The sequence below is a fragment of the Portunus trituberculatus genome, chromosome 25, assembly GCF_017591435.1.
Source record: "Portunus trituberculatus isolate SZX2019 chromosome 25, ASM1759143v1, whole genome shotgun sequence".
In the NCBI taxonomy this organism is placed as follows: domain Eukaryota; kingdom Metazoa; phylum Arthropoda; class Malacostraca; order Decapoda; family Portunidae; genus Portunus; species Portunus trituberculatus.
The window spans coordinates 11,844,664-11,856,363 of record NC_059279.1 but is presented as its reverse complement, the minus strand read 5'-3'; the positions used below and the strand labels follow the sequence as shown (position 1 = coordinate 11,856,363).

The 11,700-nt window shown below is 35.4% G+C and overlaps 1 protein-coding gene across 1 annotated transcript in view; it reads right to left on the bottom strand.

Moving 5' to 3' along the window:
• Positions 1-1,010: 1,010 nt before the first annotated feature.
• LOC123508655 overlaps positions 1,011-11,700 on the bottom strand; it is a 12,090-nt gene continuing 1,400 nt past the window's right edge. The window contains exons 2-5 of the mRNA XM_045262499.1: positions 10,489-10,662; positions 7,173-7,303; positions 6,202-6,392; positions 1,011-2,630 (exon numbers count right to left, since the gene is read on the bottom strand). Coding sequence (XP_045118434.1) covers positions 2,519-2,630; positions 6,202-6,392; positions 7,173-7,303; positions 10,489-10,662 — 608 coding nt within the window. The 3' untranslated portion in view covers positions 1,011-2,518. The remainder of the gene's footprint in view (positions 2,631-6,201; positions 6,393-7,172; positions 7,304-10,488; positions 10,663-11,700) is intronic.

Here is an 11,700-nt window from a genome sequence, read left to right as displayed (position 1 = left end):
CGAATAAACTAGTCACATAAGGCTTTGCTAAGTCGCTAACCTTAGCGCAAAACATCTCGCACCACTTAATACAACTTCCAGTCATTTCCGGGAGGAATGACTGGATGTGGCCAGCACTGGCGAAATCACAAAGTCTCAGATTTGCTGACGCTGTACGGGTTAAAACATATGCAGATGAAACAGCACGAACGTAGCTTTTCTCATAATGCACATCTAGGTAAATGCAACTAAGTGAAACACACACACATTTTAGGCATGTATTGAGGTCTATGTTTAATATTAAAACATATGCAGATGAAACAGCACGAACGTAGTTTTTCTCATAATACACATCTAGGTAAATACAAGTAAGTGAAACACACACACACACACACACACACACACACACACACACACACACAGTAACTTGTTAAGAACATAATGTAAGGAAATGACGGAAACTGTAAGAAGTAAAAAAGCTTACACGTGACAGTTACTATATAAGAAACCCTACCTATTTCCATTATCATCCTCATTCATATATTTGTCTAAGCTTGTTTTAAATCTTCCTATCGACTAACAACCCGGTAACTGAGTCGCTTCAATTTATCAACTTTTCTGTTTAGAGAACCAGTTCATTCCATTTCTTTCTTCAAATGTTTTCATCGAGGTTGAAACCATTATGTCTGGTTTTGTCTTGAATACTGACTCAAATAATTTTGCATATATCTCTTTTGTTAAAACCGATTTAATACTTAAATACTTCTATAAGCTTGCTGAGTGGAATAATTCTTCTATTTACCTATTTGGATGAAGAAATAATGAGTTATTATTAATACATCAGCGATTTTATCTGAAATGGAATATACATATGTATATATATATATATATATATATATATATATATATATATATATATATATATATATATATATATATATATATATATATATATATATATCGCAAATGTCTTATTTTTTGGTATGTCTCATTTACCTTCTTAGTAATAGAACGCCATGCAGCTTCTCTTGTGCTGCTGAATGGATGAAACCTTTCAAGATACATCTTTCCTCATAACGCTGACTGTACAATGAAAAAAAGGCTTGCCATTGGACCAGCTGGGTCTCCTGTAGGGGTCATCATCTTTATACAAAGAGAGAGAGAGAGAGAGAGAGAGAGAGAGAGAGAGAGAGAGAGAGAGAGAGAGAGAGAGAGAGAGAGAGAGAGAGAGAGAGAGAGAGAGAGAGAGAGAGAGAGAGAGAGAGAGAGAGAGAGAGAGAGAGAGAGAGAGAGAGAGAGAGATAGAGAGCAGGAAAGGGAATGGAAATAGCGGGCAAAGCTGGATCAAGAACCTAAACATATAAATTTCTAGACAAAATACATGAACCTTGTACCTGATGTAATTTTCTTATTTGTGATACACATATACTCATCATATAATTATCATTTTATGAGAGAAATGTGAAAAGATAACATTAACTCGAAAATAGAAAAATACAAGATTTCACTGTTTTGCTCCTTTATCATTTCAAACTTGGATTTAAAAGATCAAGATTAAGGCCGAAACCAAGAACTTTAAGTAGAATAAACACAGATTAGCAATAATCTAAGATAAACTTTAATAATCTATGTTAATATAGTCCCTGGATTGTTTAGGGACCAAAAGAAGTTTGTTGTGAGGGATGGTGAAATCCAGGGTAACCTACTCATGGTGGGTCTGCATGTGGGTATTCATTGTAAGTGACGTTAATTTTGTAAAAACTTTTAATTCTGGTCACTGAACGCAGTGGTGCTTTAGCCGAACTGGTCTCCATCCTTTGGAGACATTCTTGGGAAGAAAATATATCAGATATATAAGGATATAATAGAACAAAGAGGTATTCATATAGGCACTCATACCTTGATGCAGCGTGTTCAAAACTGTACACTTCTATATCTTTCAACTTAATAATGATATTTTCTCTTCAAGACAAGCTACAAAATATGAACCATCCAAGATGACACACCATCAGCCATACTGATCAACAGAGATCGGAAAATATGTTAAGTACATATAATTTTTTCACATAAAAGTGTTTAAAAAATCATGATTTCTCCTAGAAGTGTACCTAAAATGGCCTAAATTACAATAATTTAAGGCAATATTTACAAGTGATAGCAAAAACTTTGTATCCTACCTGTTCAATGACGAATCATACTGACAGCTTAATTTCAGTTATAGAATTTCAGGCTATCATATTTTTTTTTCCATTTTTTTAAAGCTGCTGATGAAGTAGTGATCATTCAGTTTTATATAAGAGGAGTGTTCTGATATGTCTATAGATTTCAGTGGGAATACACCTCCTACGCCATGGGTGTAGGATTGATTGTGTGTCATTTCAGTTTCTCCTTTTTTATTCACTGATCAAAACCCCATATTTTAGTTTTCTTATCACATATGATTGTTAAAATACATAACTTTAAAAACAACTAAAACCGTCCAACTATGATTTTTATCCGATCTCTGTTGATCAAGAATAAACAGGCAGCAACAGTAAGTCTATATACTGTTACCCACAAATCCCTTGTGATATATAGATGGCTTGAGGGAATCCTTGGTATTGAAGTCAAGATTGCCTTCAAAGTAGGTTGAATTGACATACTCGAGGAACCTGCCAGTCATGAGAAAAAAAAGTAGTGTAGAGAATGAGTAATGGAGAGATGGATTTCAACTATTAGAAAGTAAAAGATGTAACTTATTTTGGCAATAAACACTGAAGTCGAAGGGTACTAATAATAGTAAATGTACAGTGTTACCCCGCTACTCGTACACAGTCCGTTCCAGGAGGTTGTATGAATTGTGATTTGTATAAATGGGAAATATCTTTTTTCCTCATAAGAAATCATGTAAATTGAATTAGCCCGTTTTAAATCCACAAATGATTGTTTCTTTAACTCTTAACTAATGGCATTCGTTAATGCTGCTACTCGTACACAGTCCGTTCCAGGAGGTTGTATGAATTGTGATTTGTATAAATGAGAAATTTTTTTTTTTCCTCATAAGAAATCATGTAAATTGAATTAGCCCGTTTCAAATCCACAGATGATTGTTTCTTTAACTCTTAACTAATGGCATTCGTTAATGTAACCCAACTTCATCTCATTTTGAGGCAATTAGTGATGAAGGCTGATTCATGTTTTATTTATATCTCTCCTTCCCAGCTTATCAGAGAACAGAGGTGAGTTTCTATTGTCTTTCTTTGCCTCTTAGAATTCATCACATATCATTTCATTATTATCATTTAATTTGTGTTTTATGAATAGTATGTTGTATTATTTTTGTCTATGTACGTGGATTAGGTGGTGAACGTGGGATCTGGCAGACTTCCATGTGTAGGTTCGAATCCCACCACGCACCGCCTTGAAACCTTACCATTTGTCGAGCGATTAAGTTACCTACATGTGGTGGTAACACCAAAGATGCGCTTCGGTGGTGATATGGGCACTAACATTGGTACCACTATAAATAAAATTACTTTGCTCTTCCCATACTCTTCAAGTATACCTACAGGAGTTATAAGCCATGACATAAAAGAAAAGAAAAAAATTCATGCTCTTATGTGTGTGTGTGTGTGTGTGTGTGGAGAGAGCGGGCGCGCCACATTTCTAACGTCACATTTCCTACAGGACACATCCTACAAATGTAGCAGTTTTTTGAGTAATGACATTTTCTACAGGGATTCTGTAAGGATACAACATATCTCCTACACACAATTTTTATGTAGGAAATGTGCTGGATACTTATTTTTGTGTAGGAAATATGATCACCTATATATGTAGGACATGTGGCAGTACTCTAGTAATTGTAGATTTGTAGAAATAATAGATAAGGAGAATATTGACGTGTATAAGATGAAACTGTGGAAACTGGAAAACAAACTAAATAAAATGGAGCTTTTTGTTTTTCATTGAAATGGCTAAAAACATTTTACAATGGCACTTTCCAATGAAAACCTCAAGTCTGTCATCAATGTCAGTACAAGTGGAACATGTTGCAGAATTATTATTATCTGCTGTTGACACAAGCATAGATATGTAATTTGCACATGGAAAGCCATGCTTGGTCCATGGGCAGTGGTACAAGACATGCCGTCTGTCGGAACGGACATATTACAAACTAAGTACTTGCTAACTGGTAAGGGTCGTCAGAAGTGTAGTGAGCCAGGAACGCCGAACACAGAGGCTCCCCGCTAGAAAGGTGCGCCTACAACGTGTAGGAAATGTGACGGTAGAGATTACTGTGTGTAGGAGATATGCTGTATCCGTGTAGGATATTGACAGAACAGATTTCTTAGTGTAGGAAATATATCACTACTCTAAAAGGGCTAAAGTTGTAGGATATGTACCTTGTATGGTACTTAGTTTTTGTGTAGGTAATGGTGGATACTTATTATTGTAGATTTGTAGAAGTGACTACGCCTCTGGAGAGAGAGAGAGAGAGAGAGAGAGAGAGAGAGAGAGAGAGAGAGAGAGAGAGAGAGAGAGAGAGAGAGAGAGAGAGAGAGAGAGAGAGTGTGTGTGTGCGTGTGTGTGTGTTTATCAAATGGGAAGGTAGTTTTCTTGTGTGCGCTTTTTTGCGCCCGTCGTACGAATGACGAATTGAATTTTACGTTAATTTATTATGTAAAATGGGAAAATTGGCAAAGGGCAACAAAAAACCGATTCAAAGAAAAAAGGCCCACTGAGATGCCATTTCCCGAAAAGCAAAGTGTATGAATAGCGAGGTTCCACTGTACATAATTATTTCATATTTTTCATTTTGGAAATTTACGTATAGTGTTTTTGTTATCATAGACTTAATTTCAATTAATATATTATCTAGGCGTCTTTACAAGTCACAAGAATCAACTCACAAACTATTCATGCCCTATGGGTCTACAGTTCAAACACACTGGTATAAGATATCGAGCTTATTTTGTTTATTTTTTCTAATCAGATAAGTTAATAAGGAATTGTATGAAGCACATTAGGTTTAGGTTCATGTTTCAGACTTTGTGAAAGTCTTATGTGGTAAGGTTTCTATCTGAACAGTTGGGCCACATATCTCCGTTACAGCCTTTGTATTAATGTGAAATGGTGTCTCATAACATGTCACGAATAATCTTTATGCACCTTGTACTTCATATTGATTACTGATTTACAGTAAACTATATTCTATTTGAGAGGATGATTGTACCAGTGTTTGCGAAAAGGATAACTCATGAATTGGTATTAAGCAAGTTAATTTTGTATATGAATAAGGGAAGCTAATAGTACTAGGATAGCATTATTTATAGAATATTACAAAGTCTCCCCAATTCTTTGTTTCTCTAAGAGGGGTGAAGTTTATACAGAAGTGCCAAGGTGTGAATAGCTTTATTATTTTATTCATATTGAAACGTAATCCCTTCAGTACCAGGACGTGTTTTCATATTCATTCTGCTTACTATTTGGAGATTTTATACAGCTTTATAAATTTATGAGGGGGATTAAAATAGTGAAGACTGGCCATTAATCTTATGACCTCCATAGACTCTTTCTAATGCAAATAAAGTCGTCTAATGGCACCCAAAACTCATGGCAAAAATGCGTCCCAGTATTATAGAGGTTACTAGAAAAAAATACAGAATGCACTGTTGAGTTTTCTTGAACTAAATTTATATGTGTAATATTTCAATCTATTTAAGATGGTATTGATATTACTGATTTTTTATACCAAATTCTAATTCATGAAACAAATAAAAAAGTAACGTGATAAAAAAGAGGGGATTAGAAGATCCATGTCAAAAGGCAGAAGACAAGCAAAAATGTAGATTAAGGCATAATAGAGACCAGGCATGGAGGATAAAAAATAAAATTGAAAGATTAAAGAACATGAGAGAGAGAGAGAGAGAGAGAGAGAGAGAGAGAGAGAGAGAGAGAGAGAGAGAGAGAGAGAGAGAGAGAGAGAGAGAGAGAGAGAGAGAGAGAGAGAGAGAGACAATTGGAGAGAGAGAGAGAGAGAAGAAGTTTTGAAAGTAGAAAGAGAAAGGGGATGGAGGAATGCAATGTAAGAAAATATATGAAAGAAGAAAATTTTATTAGGGACGACTTAAAGCAAGAAAGATAAGAAAGACTTGGTGAAGATCATGAGGGAAGGAAGGGAATCAGAGATCAACCACACATGTATATAAATAATAAAACAGTTTAAGGAATTTCACTTACTTATCAATCTTGTTAGGGAATTCCTTGACGGATGAGGAGCTTTGTGTGTCATCTATGGTAACAATCTTAGTGGTGTTGACTTGAGTAGTCTTAGGAGGTGAGCCACCCTTTCCAAGAAATGAACGGAACCGCCTCCATACAAAGTCCACCATCTCATATTCATTCGGCTGGTTAGCAATATCATATTTCACCTACAAAAGAGGTCATTCATCTTGTCTTTGATTTCTTCCAACTATTGGTTACAAGATGAGAATTGAGTATATGCTATCAACTTTATTTCTATATTTTCTAATTTTACTCAAGTCCAAGATGAAGTAAATTTTAAAATTCATACGAATTTAATGAAATTATATCTGAATTATTAATTTTGTGAAGAATGCACTATTGGTTTTCAGCTTGGAGTTGGATAGATGTAATGCAGGGAAATTTTCCCTTTGTTGATACACAAGACTTAAATGTAAAAAATATAAAGACATTGTTTTTGTGAGGAGTGTATGCTGTATGGCAATGAAGGAGGGGAACGATATGTGAGATGGCAATAATTTCATAGATGTATCGTGAATCCCTGAATAATAGACATGGGAACACAAACTTAAAATGAGGAAAAAGATAGACATCAAGTAAAGAGAAACTGGAATATTGTACATGATAAGAAAAAAAAGGAAATATTTACTAGGTGAAGAGAATTACAGATACCAATCTAGTTGATAGTTTTTAACAAGAAAACATGAAAACAGTGATCCAGAAGAATCTCAGAAATCTACGCCTGTGGAAGGAGGCTGCTAAAGATGATCCATCCTAGTAAAGTCTTGTTAGGCGAAGAAGATTAGCTCATGGATTTTTGTTATGGTGATAATCATAATGGATATAACGAAATCATGCACTTTAGTACTACTTAGATGGGATTAGTCACTGCTACTAATATGTTCTGCAATGTTACAGACAAGTAGTGAAAAGCTACTTATGCTTACCTGTGTAAAGGCCTTGATGATGAGTGTGAGGAGCAGATTGATGAGCACCCAGGAGTTACACAAGACAAACACAAAGAACATGATGGGCACTATACGTGACACCTGCTGCATTTCCTCAAACTGGAACTTCCCTGTGGAAAATAAGTAACTTAGAATCAAGATGACGTCATTGCTACAGCGCAACTTGAAGGCGTTGTAAGCTGCCTTTTGTATTTCTTTATTATACTTCAAGAGATTTAAGTGACGTCAAAAATGGCAGTCAGTGAGCCGTCAACACCAACGACCACCTGCCAGATAGTTGCTGGATCCCGCCATGACCAGGCAGCACTCTTTGTTCAGATGCTTTTCTCTGCCGTTCTACCATCTTCCTTTTCTGCCAGATGTATTAATCGGTACAGACATGTCAGTCCACTCAACAAATGATTAAGTTTCAGGATGGTACGTGGTAGGATTCGAACCTAGGCATGGAATTTCGTTTGATCCCACGCTTACCACCTTTATATATATATATATATATATATATATATATATATATATATATATATATATATATATATATATATATATATATATATATATATATATATATATATATATATATATATATATATATATATATATATATATATATATATATATATATATATATATATATATATATATATATATATATATATATATATATATATATATATATATATATATATATATAAATGAATGATTGAGAGTATAGGCATTAGCTAGTTGGACAGAATAGAGGTGGGAGGAAGAAGAAAGCCTTGTGCAGCTAAGCCGCGGTAGGAGGAGACATTCAGTTACCAAGATCAAAAGAGCAGTTGGCATGGAAATGGTGATACCAGAGAGCAAGATATGCAGCATTAAAGCGGTGAGAAAGAGGAGAGGAATTGATGAGACGAAAAAGTTTTGATTCCACCCTGTATGATAAAACTGAGTGGAAACTGAGTGATGGATTAGGCAGGCGCTTGTACAGAGCTAGCAGTGGCAGATTGAGAAAAACCTGGCGTAGTCTCAGAACGCCTAACTTCATAGATGCTGTTTTAGCAAGAAATGAACTGTAGTTTCCAGTTCATAATATGAGTAAAAGACAGGCCGAAGGTATTCAGTGTAGAACAGGGGGACAGTAGAGTTACTGAAGAAGAAGGGGGTAGTAGTCTGGAAGGTTGTGTAGTCCTGTGGCGTCTTCGTCCATTTTTCTCTCCCTCCCAGCTGCTTGCTATGTACAGGGGCCTCATCCGCCCGTGTATGGAGTATGGCTCTCATGTCTGGGGGGGATCCACACACACAGCTTTACTAAACAAGGTGGAATCTAAAGCTTTTCGTCTTATCAACTCTTCTCCTCTAACTGACTGTCTTGATTCTTTAAGTCACCGCCGCAATGTTGCATCTTTATCTGTCTTCTACCGCTGTTTTCATGCTGTCTGCTCTTCTGAACTTGCTAACTGCTTGCCTTCCCCTCCTGCGGCCTCGCTGCACAAGACTCTCTACTTCTTCTCATCCCTATTCTGTCCATCTTCCTAATGCAAGAGTTAACCAGTATCTTCACTCCTTCATTCCCTACACTGGTAAACTCTGGAACTCTCTACCTGTGTCTGTATTTCCACCTGCCTATGACTTAAACTCTTTCAAAAGAGGAGTGTCAAGACACCTCTTACGTTAACTGGACCCTCCTTTTAGATTTTTTTGTTTTTTCTCTTTCTCCTACTTTCTTCTCAACAGGTCCTGGCAACCAGCGGGATTTTTTTTTTTTCCAACACTGTTTTCCCTTGGCCAGTGCCCTTGTAATGTAAAAAAAAAAAAAAAAAAAAAAAAAAAAAAAAAAAAGAGTCGATAGATGAAAAATTGAGTTTTTGAGGCATTGAACAATACTAAGTTTTCTCTATCCCAATCAGAAATCTTAGAAAGACCAGAAGTCAGGTGATCTGTGGTGTCATCTTTAAAAAGCCGTTGAAAAGTATAGAAAAGTATAGGGCATCATCAGTGTAGGAATAAATAAAGCAAGAATTTTAGTTTAAATCACTGATGAATAACAGAAAAGGAGCAGTTTGCAGGACAGGATGAGAAACACCTCTGTTAATAGCTTTAGAAGAACAGGAATAGTCTACCACAGCAGCAAGGAACAGTTACAGAGGAAATTTGAGATAAAAATTGCAGAAAGAAGGATAGAAACAATAGAAGGGTAGTTTGGAGATTAAAGCTTTGTGCCAGATTCTGTCACAAGCCTTTGCTATGACTAAGACAACAATAAAAATCAAAATTTCTATTTTTTTTTCTTATGTAGGGAAGAGGGCCAAATAAAGGGAAAAGAAAAAAAAAGGCCCAATTGAGTGCTGGCTCTCTACAAAGAGGAAACGCGTCAGCCAAAATTATGGAGCAAATGCCTCGATACCTCCCTCTTAAAAGAAGACAAGTCGTAGGAAGTAGGAAATACAGATGCAGGGAGGGAGTTTCAGAGTTTTCCAGTGAATGATTGAGAGTACTGGCTAACTCTTGCGTTAGAGAGTTGGACAGAATAGGTATGAGATGAAGAAGAAAGCCTTGTGCAGCGAGGCCGCAGGACGGGAGGCATGCAGTTAGAAAGATCAGTAGAACAGTTAGCATGAAAATAACGATAAAAGATAGAAAAAGATGCAACATTTTGGCGGTGAGAAAGAGGCTAAAGACAGTTAGTCAGAGGAGGGAAGTTGATGAGACGAAAAGCTTTTGATTCTACCTTACCTAGTAAAACTGTGTGACTGGAAACCCCCTGAGGAACACTACAGTTAATAAATTTAGGAGAAGAATTACCGTCTACCAAGACAGCAATAGTACAGTCAGAAAAAAAATTGAAATGAAGTTGCAGAGAGAAAGATAAACGCTGTAGGAGAATAATTACAAAATCAAAACTTTGTCCCAATATATCAAAAGCACAGCAACAAAAGTTTTACCAAAATCTGTAAAAGAGGATGACCAACACTCAGTAAGGAAAATGAGATCACCAGTAGAGCGATCTCGATGAGAGCCATACTGGCGATCAGATAGAAGATTATGAAGTGATAGAAGTTCAAGAATCTTTCTATTGACGATAGACACAAAAATATTAATTGAACAGAAAATTAAAGCAATATTAATTTTGTTTGAGGGATTAAAACGGTCGCCTTTTTCTTGGGAACAGGCCGAATGTACCACAGCGCTAGGTAAACACACACACACACACACACACACACACACACACACACACACACACACACACACACACACACACACACACACACACACACACCTCAACCTCTCGTTTTTAGCACGACTCACTACTCACCCAACATCATACTGAAGCAGGTTTCCACAGCAACAGTAAAGTTGTGGAAGCTAAAGAGGTACATGTTGAGAAGCATGAAGAACATGGTAACGAATGTGAAGAAGCAAAATAAGAAGGCCATCATGAAGCCACTAAGGTCATCCCAGCACTGGCCCAACGTGGCAGACAGTAACCCTGCAAATACAATGCACACTTCAGGCCAAGGCAGAATTGAAAGTGCCTATTCCTTTCTAAATACAGAATTCTTAAGATGAACTGCAAGTAATAAAATTTGGAACTGTTACACTTCCAATATCCCGCGCAGTGAAAAAATATTCTAGGGTTATGTTGGCAACAAATATTTAATTGATTTTTTTTTTTAAGTTTACTGAGAAATGAAAGTGATCAAGTACGCTTAATTTGGATTTTAAGCGATTTACAGCCTAATATGATTTTCAATTCAACGATACAAATATAACGAAAGTAATCTTAATATTTCCTGTCCCTTTTTGACAGGAAAAAAAAGAGACCAGTTCGCGTCTTAACCTGCATTTCTCTAAGAAACGTAAATGTAACTGCTTGAATCTACTTCATAGGTGATTTTCTTCATCCAGTTTTATTTTTTTTTTTCTTTATACTGACACTATATACTTCAAATACTGTTAAAACAAGAACTGTTCAACAAAAGCTAGTTAGGATCTGATATCTAGGTAGGATTTGATATCTAGGTAGGATCTATATGTTAATTTAATATTACTTTGATATTTTGAAAACTTACATATGTGATAATCTTTGAAAAACAAATAAGTGTTTTAGTATTCATAAATTTGTTATGATTTTGTTAAATAATTAATCAATTTTCCTTATATATTTCGGGAGCAGACCATTCTGAATGCATGTACTATTAAAGTTGACAGCGAGGCGTGCATTATTCTTTGTATATATATAAAAAAAAAAAATAATACACGCCTCGTTGTCGACTTTAATATATATATATATATATATATATATATATATATATATATATATATATATATATATATATATATATATATATATATATATATATTTACTAATATTTAAGAAAATCTTAAATACTAAAATGCTTGGTTGTATTAACAACGATTATCACTAATGTAAGTTTTCAAAATCTGAATAAGAGAATGATAAAGTAAGAAAACCTCCTCACCAGTATGAAGAATTTAGTCATAGTAAAATGCTATTCATGTCTAC